Here is a 23,139-nt window from a genome sequence, read left to right on the forward strand (position 1 = left end):
TTTTGTATAGCACACCCTTCCCGGGTGTCCTATACAGAATATGGGCCTTACAGTCCAATGTGTGTAAAGCTGCCTCACCCGAGTGAGAATGTGATCTTCAGAAGAAGACAGGAAATACTATAGACTGGTTGAGGAGAAATTTGGAGATGACTTTCAGGGGGAACTTTGCATATTGTAGTAGAATCTTGTATATGGTGTATCCAATACAAATGCCTGAAGCTTGCAAAAGGGAAGGTATTATAGCCCATAACAATCAAGGAGACAAAGCAGACCTCCCTGCAGTAGTAAGCAAAAAGTCTCTCCTACAGCCCGATTCGTAGAGGATTAAGGAGCTCCAATATTAGAGCCCAAGGACGCTGGTCCATATGCTCTGTTCTACGATTGGGCTCAATGCTTCACTCTCTGCCAACGACTAAGAACTTCTGTACTATCTACAAGTGTGCTGAATAAAGGCTCAGAAATAATTTTCTGGATAAAACTGGATAAAAAGAGAGCACTGGAGGCAATAACCCATTGATATCATTTGTAAATGCCTCACTCAAACTGATTTAAAGCTGGTTGTCTAAAGAGAGAGGAAGAATGGTGAAGCAGATATATCTGACTCTTATGTACTTACTTGAATATTTTCCAGCTGATACTCCAGATCACTCCTTTCAGTTTTTAACAGATCTGCTCGATCCAAAGCCTCTTGTAGTCCCTGTGTCAGGCGAAAAATATGATTCTTCTGTAAGTCCATTTGTTGCTGTAGCTTTGCTTGCTGTTAAAAAGGAGGAAATGGGACAATCTTGAAATATCTGATTTTCAAATATTTTAAATAACATACTGTAGTTGCCATATTGTCATGTTTGTTCACTGGAACAAATGGAAATAAAGGTGAATAAAAAATAATTAGATGAAACCTGTTTATTGGACTAACACATATCTTGACTAGACTTTACACATAAATGAAATGATTTTAGGTTTTCCCAAATGTTGTAATACAGTAAAATCATGCCAGAAATTATTCTAAGGATGAATAGAAGCATTGGTTTTTAACTGATCTTGAATTAAAAAAAATAAAAGGCTTAATGGGAAGATTAGGTACTTATCTCGATAATCTTCTTTTTAGTAAAAAGACATATGAGTTTTGACCATTGGGTTGTGCACCCCTACTTGCGAGTTTGTGTAGAAGGCATCATCTACATTTTTCAGCTCTGCCTCCTCTGACACTGCTCTGTGCTCCTCAGTTTGTACCAGAGCAGTTGAGAATGAAAAGAATAGAAACAAAAAGGAGAGGCAATAGGAACTTTCTGCTCAGTCCAAGTCTGTTCTGACATCAAATGAACATTGCCCTAAAGCCTCTGCTATCTAGTATTCGTACCAATCCTAATATCAAAGGCATAAAATGTGGTCCAGTTGAGGTGAAATTATCATCTTATGCAGACGACGTATTGATATACACCAATCCTGCTTCATTACCTCTGGCTACAAGTTAAACTCCACTAAGACACAACTCATGGCAATTGGTATAAATTCTTACAGAATAAGAAAACATCCCGCCCGACACAACTAGTGGGAAAATGGAACCAAGAAACCAAACAACAACTTGATGATGCCGTGTGGCAAAAAGTATGACTATCACGTCACAAATATGCTCCTCAGCTTCTTACTTGCAATCTTCTTTTTTCCTGCTACATAGAACATACTGAACTCCTCTTAAACTTTCCAAATTGAGTACACATGGTGACAATTGTTGCTGGTCCTGTAAATCCTCTATCGGCTCACTGCAGCATATGTTGTTTGAATGCCCATTGTTAACCAATTTTTGACAAAAGGTATGGTCTACTATCTCCTCTCTAATTGGACTCTCTATTCCTTTATCATATCGAAAGATTAGGTTCTTACCTTTGCTAATCTTCTTTCTTGTAAATCCTCCCTTTATTCCAGGACCAGTGGGTTCTGTATCTCTTTCCACCAGGAACTGTAGGAAGCCTCAGGTGATTGAAATCTTAACTCCTCCCTCTGATAGTATACCCTGGAGTATGCCCCTTGGACACCAGTCAGTCTTAAAGCAGATAGGAACATCTACAGAAGATAGCAAACAAGAGAGAGAGAGAACAGGGAACTCCCCAACAGACAAATTAATTCTACTCATAACATATGCAAAACAGCAACAATGAAAAACGAGAGAACAAGTCACGAAATATTAGAAATCCGAAACAACAAAACAGTGCTATAGGAAGACACAACCTGCATTGTCAGAAGGGAGTGCTGGAACTAGAGACCCCCCCCCAAAAAAAAACATTTAGTGTTAAATTCAGTCAGATGGCACTCTTAGAAAGGCTGGTCCGAAACCAAAATCTAGCTTACCAGTACGTTAAGGCAGGCAATCAGCGACTCAGACAGACATAGGGCAGGATCCCGGAATAAAGGAAGGATTTACAAGAAAGAAGATTAGCAAAGGTAAGAACCTAATCTTTTGTTCTTGTACAATCCCCCTTTATTCCCGGACCAGTGGGACTTAACAGAGGAGTCCCGAAAACATCAGGGCAGGCTGATGAACTTGATGCCAACACAGAGGCACCAAAAGTGGTATTCTGCTTGACTGCCACATCAATCCTATAAAATTTGGTGAAGGTATGCAAGGAAGACCATGTAATAGCCCTACAAATCTCATCTGGAGACTCAGCCCAGGAACAGGAAACCCCTCTGGTTGAATGAGCCAGGACCCCGAGGGTTGGTTTCTTTCATGGTACTACATAAGCTGCAGAAATGGCCACACGAATCCATCTTGAAATGGTAGCCTTAGAGGTAGGCCTGCCTTGGCATGCAGGACCTACCAGGACAAACAGGTGGTCCAAGAAACGAAACTCATTGGTAATTTCCAAATTCCACAGCAAGAGCCTATGCACATCCAGAGACCGCAGTACCCAGTCCATGGACTTTGAACCAGACAGAACAAATGCCGGAAGCAGGACTTCCTAATTCACATGGAAGACAGAAACCACTTTCGGAAGAAAGGAAGGAACAATATGCAACAGCACTGTGGCATCCGTAATATGCAGGAAAGGATCCTGACAGAAAGAGCCTGAAGCTCCGAAGCTCTCCAGGCTGGAGTAACAGCTACAAGGAAAATCACTTTGATCGTGAGATCCATCAAGGAAGCCTGCTAAAAAGGCTCATATGGTGGGCGAGCCAGGGAGCAGAGAACCAGATTCAGATTCCACATCAGACAAGGGAGGTATAAAGGAGGCCTCAGACGAACTGCGCCCCATAGAAAACGGACCACATCCGGAGGAACCACCAAGGAGCCTCGCAAGGCAAAAGGGCTGAGACAGGACAGACCTGCAATCTGAACCCATCCTGCACAAACTCCAGCACCCGAGGAACCGAGGGAGAAGAATCCTTCTATTGGCTGGTGCACCATGCTTGGTTGCACCGCCAAGCCTTCGTGTAGGCTGCCACCATGGACTTCTGTTTACTGGGAACAACGTAGCAATCAATGCAAAAGAATCACCCCAGGCTGTCACAGTCGCCAAAGCCAAAGCGGTCCAGGTCCTGTAGAGCAATCGGCTCTTGAGTCAGGAGAAGAGGGTGACAAGGCAACCGCAGTCCTCAACCCAGCCGGAGCCGAACCAGGTCAGTATACCAAGGTCGCCTCGGCCAGTTGGGAGCCACCAGAATCATTGGTCCCCTGTGATCTGCTATTTGACGCAACAAACACCCTATCATAGGACTCTCCTGGGGCCAGGACTACACCAGAGCATCCAGGCCGTCATTGTGGCCTCTCTACAACTGTAAAACTGATCTGCCTTCCTGATCGCCATGTTAGCCATGAGTTTGAACACTACACTTGAACGCTCTCCAGGAGAGAGACCATGCTCCGGAGTCCAGCATCTGGCAACTGAGAAAGTCTGCCTGAACATTATCCACCCCTGCCACATGAGCCGCGGACAGTGCTACAAGGTGTCCTTCCGTCCAACAAAAGAGCAACCAAGCCTCCAAGCTCAGGGAGGGACTCCTTGTGTCCCCCCTGACAATTGATGTAAGCCACCGCCGTGGCATTGTACAAGAACACCTAGACAGCTCGATGACAGAGACGACTCTGGAAATGGAAAGTGGATAGCCGAATCGTCCTCAGTTCCAGGCGACTGATCAATCAATTACGTTACAGGAGCACCCACCAGCCCTGTACTGGTACAGACATATAGACTGCCCCCCAGCTGGAAAGACTCACATCCGTGGACATTGTCACCTAATCCGAGATCCAGAGTGGAAGACCCCTGTCCAGCGACAGGGGACACAACCACCACTCCTTGCTACTGTGCACCACCTCTGTCCAGGGCAGGAGCAAGCAACTGATCCCGCAGCGGATTCCATCAGAATAACAGAGCCACCTGCAGAGGATGTAGTCTGGCTATGGCCCACAGAACAACATTGATCGTTGCCAACATGAGCTCCAAGACCTGTAGATACTGCCAAGCCCGTTGGGGTCGGAGTAGCCAGAAGGTCTCTGATGACTTTCTGAATCTTCTCTTGATGGGACATGGAGAGGAACACTTTGTTCTGCCCCGTATGAAAGCAGACACCCAGGTACTCCAAATCCTGGGTGGGCTCCAAGTGATTCTTCTGAAGCTTGATCACGCAGCAGCAAGTGAACCACCTGCTGGACTGCCTGGAGCCCCTCAGCCAGAAAGGAAATCCTGATCAGTCAGTCATCCAGATATGGATGGACCAGGACACCCAGGGAGCAGAGGTGCACCACCACCACCACCACCACCACCATCACCTTGGTGAAAGTCCTGGGCGCCATTGCCAATCAGAAGAGAAGAGCCGCAAACTGAATGTGCTGCTCCAGGACGTGAAACCGCAAAAACCTCTTGTGCATCAGAAAGATGTGAAAATGGAGATTCACCTCCGTGAGGTCCAGGGAGGCTAGAAACTCCCCTGGCCCCATCGAAGCAATGACGGAATGTACCGTCTCAATGCGAAATCAGGCACCTTCAGCATTGCTTTGACCACTTTGAGATCCAGTATCGATCTCAAATCTTCAGAGCCTTTCTTTAGGAACAATGAAGTATATTGAGTATCTCCCAAAGCCCAAGTCTGGCATGGGCTCAAATGCTGCAAGATCTATGAGTCTGCGGATCATGGACTACACCTGAAGCACCTTCTCGGAGTGGACCGCAAAATGGGAGGAGGTGTAGCATTATATACTAAAGATGACATTAAGGTCACCAGAATCACAGATGTCCACTACACTGGGAAATCCCTTTGGGTAAATTTGGCCAGAGGGAAGGACAAATGCCTGTATCTTGGCGTAATATACAGACCCCCAAGACAACAGGATGACCTAGATATGGAATTAATCGGAGATATAGAGAATATCACCTTGCGTGGGGACACAGTATTGTTCCTCTGCTTCTGGCAGCAGCAGGAAGCTATTAAACTCTATGAAGGGAGCAAGACTCAGGCAACTGGTGTTGGAACCAACAAGGGATCAGGCAATACTGGACCTGATACTTACCAATGGAGAAAATGTCACAGAGGTCTCGGTGGGCGACACATTGGCCTCCAGTGACCACAATATGGTATGGTTCAATCTCAGGAAAGGTTTCACTAAATCTACCACACTGACCAAGGTCCTCAAATTCAAGGACACAAACTTCGAAGAAATGGGAGACTTCATTCACCAGGCGCTACAAAGCCAAGCAGAAACCGATAACGTGGAAGAAATCCAAGTTTCCAAGTTTATTAAATGTCTTGATTTATCGCCTATTCACATTTCTAGGCGATGTACAAATTGTTCAAAAAATTAATTAATATATCATTTACAATAAAAACAAACACAATAAAGGAAAATTAAACCTTAAATGGGATTTAACTGACAATACTAAAACATAAGGAAAGTTATTTAATTCGAAGGTTACATACAGTTATTATGTTTAAAAATTCAAGGGAAATACATTAGGAGGGGTAAACAATAAATTGAGAGAATTAAATTGATAAAGCAGAGAGATTTAGTCATTAATATCATTAAATGCATCTGTAAATAAGAAACTTTTAAGATGAGCTTTAAATTTTCCTAAATTTTTTTCTAGTCTTAGGTAAAGTGGGAGGTTATTCCAGGACTGAGGGGCTGTTATAGAGAAGATTGTGGTACGTCTTGTGTTAATGACTTTCAATGAGGGGATAGCTAAGAGATGTTGATCCTGTGATCTGAGAGATCTAGAGGAAGTATATGGTATTAATACTCTGTAGATAAAGGCCGGAGTTTTAGATTCTAAAGTTTTATGTGTCAGTAGGCATTGTTTGTAAATGATACGGTGTGCGACCGGAAGCCAATGTGCTTTCTTGAGTAAAGGTGACACATGGTCAAATTTTTTGGCATTATATATAATTTTAATGGAGGCGTTCTGTATTATCTGTAATCGTCTAAGCTCTTTTTGAGGCAAACCAATGAATAGGGAATTACAATAGTCAAGTTTAGAAATTACAAGAGAATGAAGTAGGATATTCAGAGATTGTGTACATAAAAATTTTGATATAGATCGAATCTGACGGAGTCTGTAAAAGGTTGACTTGACCACTTGGCTTATATGATCATGAAAAGATAATTTGTTGTCAAATATTACTCCTAAGATCCTAATGTTTTTGGCCATTTGCAAAGGAATACCCTTAATAGAAATAGGAAAGGAAAGTGTTTCGTCTTCTTTCCATGGAAAGAACATAGTGTTAGTTTTCTGAATGTTTAAGGATAATTTATTACTTTCAAGCCAATATTGGATTTGATCCAGTTTGTCGTTAATTGTTACTATTTCATTTGGATTTTTGGTATTAATTGGATGTAATAGTTGTATATCATCTGCATACGCGAATGCTGTAAATCCTATGGACTGACATAATGTCATCAAAGGAGCTAAGAAAATATTAAATAGAATAGGCGATAATATTGATCCTTGTGGGATTCCATAAGGAAGTGAATAACTTTCTGATGTTGAATCATTGAAAAAGACAGTTGATGAACGGTTATTGAAGTAAGATTGAAACCAGAGCAAAACTTGGTCAGTTAAACCGATTGACTTAAGTCTATTTATTAAAAGACAGTGATCAATAGTGTCAAATGCAGATGATAAGTCAAGGGAAATCAAGATTACAGATGTATGGTGATCTAAGTGATAAATTAAAGACGTAGTCATACCAATTAGTGAGTGTTCCGTAGAATGATTTTGTCTAAATCCTGTTTGGTTTGGGTGCAGTATGTTGGTTTTTTCGATGTATTCTGTTAATTGGTTAAATACAATTTTTTCAATCGTTTTAGCTAAGAATGGTCGACTTTGAAAGCCACCATACAAGAAGCAACAAACCGCTATGTTAAATCAGTAAGTAAACGGCGAAGGAACAATAAGCCACAGTGGTTCTCTGCGGAGATTTCGGACCTCATCAAGGAGAAGAAAAAAGCATTCATCTCTTACACACAATCAGGGAAACAGGACTCTAGGGAAGTCTATCTGGCCAAGTCAAAAGCCGTCAAAACAGCAGTTAGGGAGGCCAAATTTCGCATGGAGGAGTCTCTAGCGAAGAACATCCAGAAAGGAGATAAATCCTTCTTCAGGTATATCAGTGACAGAAATAAGAACTCAGGCGGGATAGTACATCTTAGGAAACCAGACGGAGACTATGTAGAAGTGGACTCGGAAAAAGCCCAGCTGTTAAATGAATACTTCTGCTCAGTCTTCACCCACGAGGCGCCAGGACTCGGCCCTCAGCTACAGATAAGGGTTGACGTAGATGACCCGTTTAGTAATTACACCCAGCGGTGTCTACTGCGAGCTGTCAAAGCTTAAGGTTAACAAGGCAATGGGGCCTGACAACCTACACCCCAGGATACTCAGGGAGTTGTGTGATGTCTTGGCGGAACCGCTATCCGCGCTCTTCAATCTCTCCCTTAGTACGGACTTAGTTGGACTGGAAGACGGCTAACGTCATCCCACTCCACAAGAAAGGCTCCAAGATGGAGACAGCAAACTACAGACCGGTGAGTCTCACATCAATAGTGTGCAAACTAATGGAAACTCTAATCAAACGCCAATTGGATACGATCCTGAACGAGGAGAATCTACGGGATCCCCGTCAACATGGATTTACTAAGGGGAGATCCTGCTAATCCAACCTGATCAGCTTCTTTGACTGGGTGACGAGGAAGCTGGATGTTGGGGAGTCCCTGGACATCGTGTACCTGGACTTCAGTAAAGCATTCGATAACATACCACACCGCAGGTTGCTGAGCAAGATGAGTTCTATAGGATTGGGCGACACATTAATGAAATGGGTTGGGAACTGGCTTGGAGGTAGGCTTCAGAGGGTAGTGGTGAAAGGCACCCCCTCCGAAATGACGGAGGTAATCAGTGGAGTGCTGCAGGGCTCGGTCCTGGGCCCAATCCTATTCAACATCTTTATAAGAGACTTGGCAGAAGGGCTGCGAGGTAAAATAACATTACTCGCCGATGACACCAAACTAAGCAATGTAGTAGGCAAAAGCACAACAGACATAAATTCAATGTCCGACAACATGATGCACGACCTACTCCTACTGAAGCGCTGATCTAGGTCCTGGCAACTCAGCTTCAATGCCAAAAAATGCAAAGTCATGCACCTGGGCAGCCAAAATCCATGCAAGACTTAAACCCTTAATGGCGAGATCCTAACAAGAACTGAAGCAGAACGAGACTTAGGGGTGATCGTCAGTGAGAACATGAAGACTGCCAATAAAGTGGAGCAAGCTTCATCCAAGGCAGGGCAAATCATAGGTTGCATATGCAGGAGTTTCATCAGCCGTAAGCCTGAAGTCATTATGCCATTGTATAGATCCATGGTGAGGCCCCACCTGGAATACTGTGTGCAATTCTGGAGGCCGCATTACCGTAAGGATGTGCTGAGATTGGAGTCGGTCCAGAGAATGGCCACCCGGATGGTCTCGGAACTCAAGGATCTCCCGTACGAGGAATGGCTGGATAAGTTGCAGCTGTACTCACTCGAAGAACGCAGAGAGAGGGGTGACATGATCGAGACATTCAAGTATCTCACGGGCCGCATCGAGGTGGAAGAAGATATCTTCTTTTTCAAGGGTCCCGTGGCAACAAGGGGGCATCCGTGGAAAACCAGGGGCGGGAAACTGCACGGGGACACCAGGAAATTCTTTTTCACTGAAAGGGTGATTGATCGCTGGAATAGTCTTCCACTTCAGGTTATTGAGGCCAGCAGCGTGCCTGATTTTAAGGCCAAATAGGATAGACACGTGGGAGCTATTCACAGAGAAAGGACGGGGAGGGTCATTGAGGTGGGCAGACTAGATGGGCCGTGGCCCTTATCTGCCGCCTATTTCTATGTTTCTATGCAATGGAATTCAAAAACTAATTGGAGAGAGGACACTCCAATCTGAGTCCTTGCCCGATGTTTCCTCCTCAGGGAGTTCAGTGTCTGTGCTAGCTCCGTCTGTTCCTTCTTTGCAGCTAGTTCAGGGGACGCCAGCTGTGATTCCGGTCCTTGAGGAACATTTGGTTGCAAGGCTGCACAGCTCGGATTGGAGGATCTGGATTTGAATGCGGGATCTGCGGTTCCCTTAGGGGCTCCTGATCCTGGTGCTGATCAGACTGTGGTACTCTTGTTTAACTCTGAGGCCTGCTTGATCTCATTGCTCAGTCTTTGCAGGGCTTGATCTTGGATGCCAAGCCTCCTCATTCTATTTTTGTTACTTCTTCTCCATGGCTTTGCAGCATGCACTCGCAGTCTGAATCCTTTCCATGGCATCCGGATATCAGTCTTATAGTTATGGAACAGTTTGACTCTCCAGATGGGCTTCTCCAGAATGCTAGTGCTATCTCCCACCGGTATCCTCTGGCGTAAGAGTGACAGCAACTGTTGCGGTGGCCCTAGGTGATTCTCGAGGCACTCAGGTGTCCCGACACATATCACTGCCTCGTGACAGCTTTTAACTCTGCTAATTTAGGAGTTAAAGCTGTTGTGGCGATGCTCTTTGTGCCGCGCCTGCCTAGCTTGCTATATATGCTGGAGACTGAGGCGGTAGAGCCTCCTCCTCGCTTCTGATGGGTGGGATGGACTTCATGACGAATGGTTCTATGACCTTTTGAGAGGGCTGATTTCAGAGTCAGTGTATTCTATGTCAGCCAGCCGAATGCTTTGGGTTCAGCAGTAGGCTGCTGATATGTCCTCCATGGCAACTCTAGCCTGGCTGCCTTTCACAGGCAGTTGCTGTTGGGCAATTGACTGGATGCCCTCATGACTTTGGTGATGGATCATTGCCTGCAGGCACTGCTGAATGGTATGGCAAAAAAACAATTTGGGGGGGACCCGAAGGATTTTTTTGTGCCTACAGACCAAATTATCCTGCCTTGTGGAAATCCTTGCAGGGTTCCAAGAGTTGGTTTGCAAAATACAGGTGTTCTCAGCCTGCATCTGCCCGACCTGCCTGAAAGAGGAAAAAAAAATTATGCCAGGGAGCTGAGGACCCCTCTGTGGATAGGGGGTCGGATCTTGGAGCGTCTACAGTCCTGAATGCACATTGTGGCAGACCAGTGGGTCTTCGAATTTCTTCGATCAGGCTACAAGCTGGCATTTGCACAACCCCTGTTAGATGGGTTTGTAGCTTCTCCTGCCAGGAAACTGGATGCAGCGCACATAGTCAAGGCTACTGTTCAGCATTTCCTGGAAATTCGAGCGATAGAGCCGGTGCCAAGTGGGCCAAGCCAGTGCCAAGCCTTTCGGGCTCAAGTAAATAATCTGTATACTTGATCGTACTAAAGAATGCATCAGTAGATTGGATCTAAAATACTTGCAGGTGGCTCTCAAGCTTACTCGGTTCCAGATGGAGACCGTGAAATCGGTCTTTATAGCAGTAGCTCCAGGGGAGTTTCGGGTCTCCCTGGATTTCACAGAGGGGGATTTATAGATTTCCCTTTTTTTCCAGCTCAGGGCTACTTTCTGAGATTTCATGTGCAGGATCAACATTATCAGTTTTCAGCTCTGCCATGTGGTCTGATGACATTGCCCCAGACCTTCGCCACTGTGCTGGTGTTTGGGGTGGCTCATTGGAGGAGGATGAAGTTGCAAGTTCACCCATATCTGGACGACTGGTTGCTCAGAGCGCCCTTATTGGAAGCGCAGCACACCACGGTGGAACGGGTATTCTGGGTTCTGGAGGACCTAGGCTTGTTTGTCAACATCATCTTCAGCAAAAGCCATCTGTTGCCCACAGTCACTGGATTTCCGGGAGGTGCTGTTCAATCCGGTGGCAGACTGTGTATACCTGCCCGAGGCTTGGAGATAGAAGCTGTGTCTGTAGATTTCAGAGGTCTTTTAAAAAAAAAAAAAATAAAAAAACAAGTCAGGGCCTTCGGCTTATGACTACCTACAGGTACTAGGCTCCATGGAGGTCCATTGGAGTTGGTTCCTTGGGCGAGGGCATCTTCTTCAGCAGGCCTTGCATCTTCTTCAGCAGGCCTGGCTCTCTCGCTGGATGCCCCACCGAGATGTTTAAGCCATAAAGCTTCCATGGAGTTTGGAGGCTTCGCCCTCAGTCGCTCTGCCAGGGCATTCTGTTGCACATTGCCTCCTGGATGATGTTAACCACGGATGCCAGCCTTCGGGTCTGGTGGGGCTCGCTGCCCCCGTCTCCTTCAGAACAACTGGACTTCATTACAGAGGAAGTGGTCCATCAATCGTCTAGCCCTAAAAGACTTCCTGAGGTCTCTGGAGGGGCTGGTGGAGCACCGCATTCTTTTCCTTTGGACGGAATGGTATCTCTCAACACTGACGGTGGCGCATGTGGCCGGAGTGGACTATGTTCAAACTGACTTCATCAGCCATCAGACTCTAGACACTAGAGAGTAGACCCTGTCTCCTCAGGGGCTTCGGGCGATTGTGAGGTCAGCCCTGCATCACCTTCATGAACTCAGCAGGGAAAAAAAAAGCGAGGTACTCGAGGCTCGAGTATAATAATAATAATAACTTTTATTTGTATACCGCAATACCACAAGCAGTTCAGAGCGATTTACATAGGAAGAGACTGTACATATAGTGAAGTTACAGAGAATATTGTCAAGTACATTGGTAACAAATTTCAATTACATTAGTGAGCCGAAAGAGGTTAGGTATAACCGGAAATATGTCAGAGATACAGCAGGTAATGCGGTGATATAGCAAGGTAGGAAGGAGTCAGAGAAATTTATCAAAGAGATAGGTTTTAACTGATTTCCTGAAGAATTGGTAGGAGGGTGCACTTGAAATGAGGGTCATTAAACAATTATTCCATTTGCCAGCTTGGAATGACAGTGTTCTATCAAGGAATCTCATGTATATACAGCCCTTCAGAGAGGGGAAGGCAAATAGTTAGAAACATAGAAGATGATGGCAGAAAAGGGCTACAGCCCATCAAGTCTGCCCACTCTGCTTACCCACCCCCTGTCTATGTCCTAATTACCCAGTTTCCTTATCTTGACCCTCGTAGGGATCCCACATGGGTATCCCATTTATTCTTAAAGTCTGGCATGCTGTCTGCCTCGATCACCTGCACTGGAAGCTTGTTCCAATGATCAACCACTCTCTCTGTGAAGAAATACTTTCTGGTGTCGCCATGAAATTTTCCGCCCCATGAGTTTGAGCGGGTGCCCTCTTGTGGCCGAGGGTCCCTTGAGAAAGGGGGGGAAGTCGAAGTAGTGTTTGATGGTATGGAGTTTCCAGAGGGTGCAAAAGCATTTTTTAACCTGAGCATTGGTATGGTCTTCAAAAGTCAGGCATCGGTCCAGGATGACTCCAAGGATTTTAATGGTGGAATTGATTGGGTAAGTTAGCCCATTTAGGTTCAGAGAGGTATTTGTTAGTTTGTGGTTGGGACTTGTGAAGAAAAGCTTCATTTTTTCTGGTTTTAATTTTAGTTTGAACTGTGTAGTCCATTGTTCTACCATAGTGAGAACAGAGGAGGTGAGTTGTTCAGTTTCTTGTGTCAGTGAGGTTATGGGGATGATCATTGTAATGTCATCTGCATATATGTATGATTTCAAGTTTAAATCGGAAAGCATGTGTCCCAGCGATACCATGTAGATGTTGAACAGAGAGGGGGAGAGAGGGGAGAGGGGAGCCCTGAGGAACTCCACAGGGGTTGTGCCAGGAATAGGAAAAGAGTCCATCTATATGGACCTGGTAGGTGCGGTTTTTTTAGGAAGCCTGTGAACCAGGTTACTACTTATCCCGAGATGCCAACAGAGATGAGGCATCTGATCAGAATGTCATGGTCAACAAGATCAAAGGCACTGCTTAAGTCAAACTGAAGTACCAGTGTGCTTTTCCCAGAGAAAACAGATGGAAAAGGTGGTCGGTTAAAGATGCTAAGACAGTTTCCATACTGTAGTTTGTGCGAAATCCTGACTGGGAGTCGTGTCATGAGGTCAAGATTAACTAGACCTTCCATTAGTTTGAGGAAGAGAGGTATGTTGGCGATGGATCTGTAGTTGGCGGTCGAAGAGACTGGTTCTTTGGGTTTTTTGATGATTGGAGTCACTAGAATGTTCCCAAGTTCCAGCGGGAACTAGCCAGTGGTCAGGCAAAGAGAGACCCAGTTGAAAAGTTCAGCTTTGAAAGGGAAGGGGGCTGTTTTCATGATAATCGGTGGACAGTTATCTAGCAGGCAGTTGGATTTAGCATATTTGGAGTAGAGCTTGAGGAATCGGTTTCAGTCTGGGTTTTCGAAGTGGTTCCAGATCATGTCGGCACTTGAGCTTTCATTTGCTGGAGCAGGTAGATTGATTGATGGGTCTTTGCTTGTAGTCATGGCCTCCAGACATTCTTCATTACGTCTTTCCACCCAGGCCAAGGTCCTTCGGTGGCTTGAGAGTCACCCAGGTTGCGTCCTTCTCATGGCTTCAGACTGACCTCAAAGACTGTGGTGTGCAGCTCTGATGCTGTTGCCGGCTCAGTGCGGTTGGTGCCTGAGCGTCTACCTGGTTCTTCTCGCTCAGGCCCAGTTGTCATGCAAGTTCTGGGTCACTTTTCTCTTCTGGCTTGGCTCTTGAACACACAGCCTTAGATTCTACCAGCTATTTGGAGCTTGTGTTTGATCCACTGCTCAAATCTAAGAAGTCATCCAAGGTGTCTGCCTACATTAAGACGTGGGAAACCTTTCTCCTTTGAGGTGATCAGGTTCCGGGGGGCCTTTGTTCAGCTCCAGGGTCATGGATTCTTCCCTTTCTCCGAGCTGGTTGGGATAAAGTACTCACAGTGGCATCTTTGTGTGCCCTGGGGATCGGTCTGTCCTGTTTTCTATCTCGGGATAGTTGGTTCTAGTTAATGTCGCATCCGGTTATTGCTCATTTTTAAAAGAGGCTCTTCGGACCAGCCGCCCATTAAGCATCTATCCCGGTCTGGGACCTTGCCATGGTGCTGTTGGGCCTTGCCAGAGCTCCTTTTGAGCTTTTTCTGAATGTGTTTCTCCTGGACTTAGCTTTCATGACTGTTTTCTGATCACCATCACTTATGCCCATAGGATTTCCAATCTGTGGGCATTGTCTTATCAGGATCCCTTTCTCCGCATTTTGGAGATACAAGTTTCTCTAAGGACAGTTTCTGCAAACGGTGGTTTCAGCTTTCTCTGTCATTCAGGAAGTGTGTTTGCCTGTTTTCAGCTGATGAGTTCCAAACGTCAGGATTAGCTTATGAGGAAACTAGGCATGCGCAGGATGCTTCTGCGTTCTCTGGAAGGTATTAACGAGTTTTGTCTTTCTGGCCCTCTGTTTGTGCTGACTCGTTTGTTGAAGCGTGATGCTCCCGCTTCTAAAGCCACAATCTCCAAGCGGATCCATATAGCCATTTCATGCCCCGATATTCTTGCAGGGAAAGAACCCCCTGTTTCTGTTTGAGCGCATTTTGCTAGGAGTATGGCTTCTTTGTGGTCCGAAGCCAGATCTTTTCCTCCTGACGAGTTTTGCAGGGCGGCGACGTGGTTGTCTTTCCCACTTTTGCCAAATTCTACAGAGTGGATGGGGCGTGCAGCAAGCCCACCCTGACTAGTTTGGGGACTGTTTTTATATGTCCCTATGGTCTAGAATATCTCACCTATTGCACTGAAAAAGGAGATTATGTACTTACCCTGGTAAGCTCCTTTCCAGTAGATAGGAGAGACATTCTAGATACCCGCCCTGTCCTTGCTTTGCCTGCTTGCAGATTTCAGACTTCAAGTCATATGACTGTCTCCCTATGCTTCTCTTATCTGTTCTGTGGAGACCAGTCAGCCCTTTGGGGCTAGGGAGTTTTGTGAATATGTTCTTCATGTTATGGGAGTAATTCCTGAGCTTCTTTGAAGCCTATGTTGATGGTTATTAGTGCTGTTTATTTTTTCTGAGCAGAACACTTGTTTAGCCTGTTGTTGCAGGTGCCTCTACTTCACAGATGATAGTGCTTCTCTATGCTTGGGTATAGACTGATGGGAGGAGTTAAGCTAGCCTGTGATGTACCATAGAGGCAGAGTGAAAAACTTATAGTTCTCTTTTGCAAACCATGCGAGTAAAGGGAAATAACCCTATGGTCTAGAACTGTGGTTCTCAACTCTATCCTGGAGGACCCCCAGGCCAGTCGGGTTTATAGGATAGCCCTAATGAAAATGTATGGTGCAGATTTGCATGCCTGGCACTTCCATTATATGCAGATCTCTCTCATGCATATTCATTAGGGCTATCCTGAAAACCCGACTGGCCTGGGGGTCCTCCAGGACAGGGTTGAGAACCACTGGTCTAGAATGTCTCACCTATCTACAGGAAAAGAGCTTACCAGGGTAAGTACATAACCTCCTTTTGAGTGATTCAAAACAGTGATCCATACAGCAGGAGTTATTTTTTAAAACACTGATATACACAATAAAGATGGTAAGTGAGACCCACTGGAACAACTCCAAAATAACAAAAAGATCCCACTATTCAAAGCATAAGGTGTAAAATAGGGGAGGAAAAGCAGGTTTCTGAGATCCTTTTCTTCCCCTTTTTTATACCTTATGCTTTGAACATAAGAACATAAGAATTGCCGCTGCTGGATCAGACCAGTGGTCCATCATGCCCAGCAGTCCGCTCACACGGCGGCCCTTAGGTCAAAGACCAGTGCTCTAACTGAGACTAGTCTTACCTGCATACGTTCTGATTAAACAGGAACTTGTCTAACTTTGTCTTAAATCCCTGGAGGGTATTTTACCCTACAACAGCCTCCAGAAGAGCGTTCCAGTTTTTTACCACTCTCTGGGTGAAGAAGAACTTCCTTACATTTGTACGGAATCTATCCCCTTTTAACTTTAGAGTGCCCTCTCGTTCTCTCTACCTTGGAGAGGGTGAACAACCTGTCTTTATCTACTAAGTCTATTCCCTTCATTATGTTTCGATCATGTCCCCTCTCAGTCTCCTCTTTTCAAGGGAGAAGAGGCCCAGTTTTTCTAATCTTTCACTGTATGGCAACTCCTCCAGCCCCTTAACCATTTTAGTTGCTCTTCTCTGGATCCTTTCGAGTAGTACCGTGTCCTTCTTCATGTACAGCGACCAGTACTGGATGCAGTATTCCAGGTGAGGGCGTACCATGGCTCGGTACAGCGGCATGATAACCTTCTCCAATCTGTTTGTAATCCCCTTCTTAATTATTCCCAGCATTCTGTTTGTCCTTTTTGCCGGCACCGCACATTACGCAGACGGCTTCATTGACTTGTCGACCAGTACTCCCAAGTATCTATCCTGGGGGGTCTCTCCAAATACTGCACCGGACATCCTGTATTCATGTATAAGATTTTTGTTACCGACATGCATCACCTTACACTTATCTACGTTAAACTTCATTTGCCATGTTGCAGCCCATTTCTCGAGCGTGTTTATGTCATATTGCAGGTCTTCGCAATTCTCCTGTATCTTCACTACTCTGAATTACTTCGCATCGTCTGCAAATTTAATCACCTCACTCGTCGTACCAATTTCCAGGTCGTTTATAAATATGTTGACGAGCACAGGTCCAAGCACCGAACCCTACGGTACACCACTCGTAACGCTTTTCCAGTCCGAGTATTGTCCATTTACCCCCACTCTCCATTTCCTATCCACCAGTCAATTTTTAATACACGTATTTCACCCTTGTTTCCATGGCTCACAATTTTTCGAAGTACTCGTTCATACGAAATCTTCTCAAACACCTTCTGAAATTCCAGATATACAATGTCGACCAGGTCACCCTTGTCTATCTGCTTGTTTACTCCCTCGAAGAAATGCAGCAAGTTTGTCAAGTAAGATCTTCCTTTGCTGAAGCCGTGCTGGCTGGTTCTCATCAGATCATGTCCTGAAGGTGATCAACGCCTCTACCATCTTTCCCGGTACCGATGTCAGACTCACCGGTCTGTAGCTTCCCATCTCCCATTGAACCTTTCTTGAAGATCGGCTTAACATTTGCCACTTTCCAGTCTTCCGGAATCCTTCCCAATTTGATTGACAGATTGGCTATTAGTGAATAGTGGGATCTTTTTGTTATTTTGGAGTTATTTATTAAAACCCAAATCTGGACATTATTCAGCTAATAGAATCCCGAGACTCCAAGGACATATCAGTTACCAAGTGGTGTTTAAAGTTTCACAGTCAATTTAGGCACTATTCAACTTTTTCTAGATTCAGTGGAAATATATCAGGTGTATACAAACCATGGTTCTTTCTACATGTCACATGATTACTTGTCAGAGTGTGGTACAATTACATTGAAGTAGCACAATAACTTTTAATCCACTTGATTTCAAGGAAATACAGGTAACCCACAAAAATAAATAAGGTGATATGTTTCAACTCTTGAAAGACAATCAAAAGATGTTTTATGCTAGACTAATAAAATGTGTTGTCTTATATATTTTTTGTTAAACTTTTGTTCCATGATCACACTAAATACTAGTTATTACCTCTTCGAGAAGTCTCTGTTTGAGTTCCCGTTCTGTTTCAAGTTTTTGCTGCAAACTACGTGCATTCATTTCCAACAAGGCATGCTTTTTTTCCAGGTCATTCAACTGTGAATGAACATCCACAAATTACTTTTAAGGAAGTAAATCATACCAATCAAACTAAAATGGACAAAGAGTTTTACAGTACCTTTCAAAGTGTTTCTTAAGTATACTATGTTTATTTAATATTTTATCTATGTATGGTTGTAATCCACTTAGTTTTTAGGCAGACTAAGGGGTTCAATCAAAATTTTAAAACGTCCAAAAACCAGCCTAAGTCAACACTTGGACATCCTAATAGCAGACACGTCCCAAGTGTTGATAATCAAAACCAACTTTCTGGACGTGTAGAAACACTTCTAAGCTGTTGTGTGTCTCTGAGGACAGCAAACATATATTCTTATATGTGGGTGAAGTCATCCATGGAACCTAGTATTGACACTATCAAGTGCACTGTCACTTTAGATTTGTACAAATCAACTAAATAAGGAAACTTAAAAGAAATGTCCAATTGATATAAATACCAGATAGTGAGGACAAATCTACAATAAGTGGATTTCTTGCTAGATCTCAAACACCAAAGGCACTACTTCTAATTCTATTTGTGCCCTTACTGGGGTGGTGTTTTCATTATTGGTCTTAGCAAATAGCATGTGCAATAAATCTTTTTGCTAATTTTCAACAGGCTCTGCATAAATTATAAAGTGCATACAGTGCTGTAAAGGTGCTCTATAATGCTGTAAAGGAAAGGCACTTATCTCCAGACAACAAAGGTAAAAAACGGAATTTATTGACTAAAATATGTTAGCTTTTGGAAATGTATATAGCAGATGTCTTTGTATTGTGTTGAAGTACTTGCTGACCCTTGCTGTGACTGGAGGGGATCCCCAAGCACCGCCAGCAGAGGACCTCTTCTAGAGACGGCCAGAACTCCCCTCCATCAAGCACAGCAGTCGCTGGAAGCATCCATGAGCCACTGAGATGCCAGCATCTGTGACTCAGGGACGCTACTGCTGCCTGCCAAGCTTGGCAAAAGAGACCCCCAGCCAACTGCAAAGGAAGTCCTCAGCTGACAGCTTGGGGGTTCTCATCAGCTGAGTATTTATATTTTATATTTACATTAGAGGCTCTGGTACAAACCCGTTTACAAAGTATGTATTCTTCCCAATTAATATTTCCAAATTAATAAAGTGTCTTTGCTTATTTGTAAATGGGTCTCTACTAGAGCATTTAATTCAGTAGCATAATTAAATGAAATAACTATACCACATTTCTATTGTCTGCTTTCTTTTTTTATTATCATCAATAAGTTTAACCTTAAATGAAATAACTATTTCTGAAGTTTATAGGGATGGGCAGGGATGGGGGATTCCTCGTATGGACAGGTGGGGACGGAGGGATTCCTCGTGGAGACGGGTGAGATTTTGGCATGGACAGGTGGGATTTCTGTCCCCGCGCAACTCTCTACCTCAGACTTAGGCACACTATCAATTATGCCCCTCCACATCTCTTAAATAAATAAATAATCTAACCAACCCTTCAATCAACCTATTAACTTTCATTTTGATTCATACTTCTTCCTCTGTAATCAAAGAGGTTGTATAAATTAAGCAGATTAACTACATCTATGATGGCATTTAAAAGATTAATTTCAGAATAATGTTAAAAATACAGAACAAAATTCTACCTTTAGTTAGATATCAGCAAGTCTCAAATCACTTCTTTGTCACAAAACAATTATCTTAAAAGGAAGTCTGATTTATTTTCTGGTTATTAGTACATCAGTGGGAAAGCAGAAAGGTTAGAGGAAGTAATTTGCATCAGAAGAGCACTGCAATAGGTTCTAATCTATATACCTCATTTTTTTTCTAGAAATTAAAGAACTATTACTAACCTTATCTGAAAGGCTTTCAGCCTTGAGTTTCTGCTCTTTCAGAGCCTGTTGAAGTACCATGATCTCAGCTTTGTGTTCTTTAACTGCCAATTCTATGACTTGACGTGATTCACTACTTCGTTGATCAGCTCGAATTCTTTAATAAGAAACGAAATGATGAGAAAAGAGAACACAGAAGTCACTACTATATTTTGTGTATGTTAAAGTTAAAAACTTCCTTCTTTAACAGCTTCCATATAGAAAAGATACCTGTAGCAGGTGTTCTCTGAGGACAGCAAGCATATATTCTCACATGTGGGTGAAGTCATCCACAGAACCCAGTACAGACACTATCAAGTGCACTGTCACTTTAGATTTGTAGGTTGTGCCCATATCATGCACATGCAGGTACTTTCCTACCCGACGTTGGCTTGCGAGACCATCAGTTCAGTAACAAAGCTAAGAGGCCAACTAGGGGAAGTTGGCAGGTAGTGGGAATATATGCCTGCTGTCCTTGGAGAATACCTGCTACTGGAAAGTATCTTTGCTTTCCCTGAGGACAAGCAGGTATAATATTCTCACATGTAGGACTCCTAAGCTGCCAGTATCATGACTCTGGAAAAGGATAATGGACATACAAACATGAATCTGGCAAAACCCAAGAGGGTTGGAGGGAAAGCACAGTTACTTACCTTAACAGGTGTTATCCAGGGACAGCAGGCAGATATTCTCTACATGTGGGTGACGTCACTGACGGAGCCCCCTAGCGGATGTTTTCGCAAGCAGACTTGCTTGAAGACCTTCGAGCATGCGATTGGCCCGCTCATGCGCGCATGCCCCTCCCGCCCGACCTAGGGCATGCATCTCCTCAGCGTGGCCTCAGTTCAGATAGCTAGCAAAGAAGCCAACCACGGGGAGGTGGGTGGGTTGCAAGAATATCTGCCTGCTGTCCCTGGATAACACCTGTTATGGTAAGTAACTGTGCTTTATCCCAGAACAAGCAGGCAGCATATTCTCTACATGTGTGAGACCTCCAAGCTAACCAGAATGGGATGGAGGGAAAGTTAGCAATTTAGGAGAACAGATTTTGCAAAATGGACTGGCCAAAATGGCCGTCACGCCTGGAGAAAGCATCCAGACAGTACTGCGAGGTAAACGTATGAACCGAGGACCAAGTGGCAGCCTTACAGATTTCCTCAATCGTAGTCGAGCGGAGGAAAGCAACAGACGCCGCCATCGCTCTGACCTTGTGGCCTGTGACTCGACCCGGCAGGGAGAGACCAGCCTGAGCATAACAGAAAGAGATACAAGCGGCCAACCAGTTAGAAATGGTCCCCTTAGAAACAGAGGGACCCAAGCGATTAGGATCGAAGGAGAAGAACAGCTGGGGAGCAGAACGGTGAGGAACGGTGCGCTTCAAGTAGAAGACCAGTGCACACTTACAATCAAGAGAATGCAGAGCTGCTTCTCCAGGGTGAGAATGGGGCTTCAGAAAAAACACAGGAAGAACAATAGATTGGTTGATGTGAAACTCAGGAACAACCTAAGGCAAGAACTTAGGATAGGTACGGAGAACCACCTTATCATGATGGAAGACAGTGAAGGGTGGGTCCGCCACCAAGGCTTGAAGCTCACTGACCCAACGGGCAGATGTGAGAACAATAAGAAACACAACTTTCTAAGTAAGAAACTTCAAGTGAGCCCGCACTAGCGGCTCGAACGGGGGTTTCATCAAATGAACAAGGACCACTTTAAGATCCCAAACCACAGGAGGAGGTTTAAGGGACAGATGAACGTGGAAAAGGCCTTTCATGAAGCGGGAAACCACAGGATGAACAGAGATAGGCTTCCCGTCAATCGGTGTATAAAAAGCAGCAATGGCACTAAGGTGGACTCGAATCGAAGAGGACTTGAGTCCAGTGCCAGACAAGTGTAACAGATCATCCAGGACAGCAGATAAGGAGGCAGACAGCGGCTCCTGCTGTCGAGTAGCACACCAGGCGAGTGGACTCCTTCCGAGACGCCTTCAGGACGTCCAGCACAGGCTGAGAACGAGGGCATTAAGTCTCGAGGGCAGAACTGGAACGAGGGCATTAAGTCTCGAGGAACCAAGCCGTTAAGTGCAGAGACTGAAGGTTGGGATGAAGTAGAGAACCTCGACTCTACGTAAGCAGAGAAGGAAAAACAGGCAGAAGAAGAGGCTCCCTGGAACTGAGTTGCAACAGAAGGGAGAACCACGGCTGTCGGGGCCACCGAGGAGCTATCAGAATCATAGTGGCCCTCGTGGACTTGAGCCTGACGAGAGTCTTCAGAATCAGAGGGAATGGAGGGAACGCATACAGAAACAGGTTCGTCCAGTCCAGCAGGAAAGCATCCGCTTCGAGCCTGAGAGGGGTGTAAACCCTGGAGCAGAAGCGGGGCAACTTGTGATTGAGGGGGGACGTGAACAGATCGCATCTGGAGTCCCCCAATGAGCAAACACTTGACGCAGGGTCAAGGAATGGATGGACCACTCGTGAGGCTGCAGAAGATGACTCAACCTATCCGCCAGACAATTGTGCTGGCCCTGAATGTAGACCGCTCAAAGGAATATGTTGCGGCGGATGGCCCAATCCCAGAGCCGCATCACCTCTTGGCACAGGGACAGGGACCACGTGCCCCCTTGTTTGTTGATATAATACATGGCAACCTGGTTGTCCGTGCGAACTAGCACCACCCGGTCGTGGAGCAGGTGACAAAAAGTCTTCAGGGTGAGGAAAATCGCTCAAAGCTCCAGCAGATTGACGTGACAAAGATGGTTGGCACTGGACCAAAGACCCTGAATGCGAAGACCGTCCAGATGAGCCCCCCAAGCATGACGAGTTCATCATGAGGACCTTCTGCGGAGTGGGGGGCCATGAAACAGAAATACTCTGGAAAGATTGGAAGAGAGCATCCACCAATGGAGAGACTTCTTCAATAAAGGAGTCACGACAATGAGTCGAGAGACAAGATCTCGATCCTGGTTCCATTGGGAAGAGTCCATTGTGGAATACGGAGGTAAAGTCTGGCAAAAGGAGTCATGTGAATCGTAGAGGCCATGTGATCTAGGAGGACCATCAGGAGCAGAGCCGGGCCTGAGGATAGATGGGCCACCCTCTGGCTTAAACAAACAAGGACCTCCTGACGAGGCCTACGCAAGAAGGAGCGGAGACAAACCGTGTCCAGGACCGCTCCGATGAATTCCAGAGATTGGGATGGACAGAGGTGGGACTTGGGGAAGTCTACTTCGAAG

At 45.0% G+C, this 23,139-nt stretch overlaps 1 protein-coding gene across 1 annotated transcript in view; it reads right to left on the reverse strand.

Moving 5' to 3' along the window:
• The window catches only part of CIT (citron rho-interacting serine/threonine kinase), a 702,016-nt gene that overhangs the window by 326,769 nt on the left and 352,108 nt on the right, over window positions 1-23,139 (reverse strand). The window contains 3 exon segments of the mRNA XM_033956569.1: window positions 617-757; window positions 17,954-18,058; window positions 19,887-20,022. Coding sequence (XP_033812460.1) covers window positions 617-757; window positions 17,954-18,058; window positions 19,887-20,022 — 382 coding nt within the window.

This window comes from Geotrypetes seraphini, chromosome 8 (genome assembly GCF_902459505.1).
Source record: "Geotrypetes seraphini chromosome 8, aGeoSer1.1, whole genome shotgun sequence".
Classification (NCBI taxonomy): domain Eukaryota; kingdom Metazoa; phylum Chordata; class Amphibia; order Gymnophiona; family Dermophiidae; genus Geotrypetes; species Geotrypetes seraphini.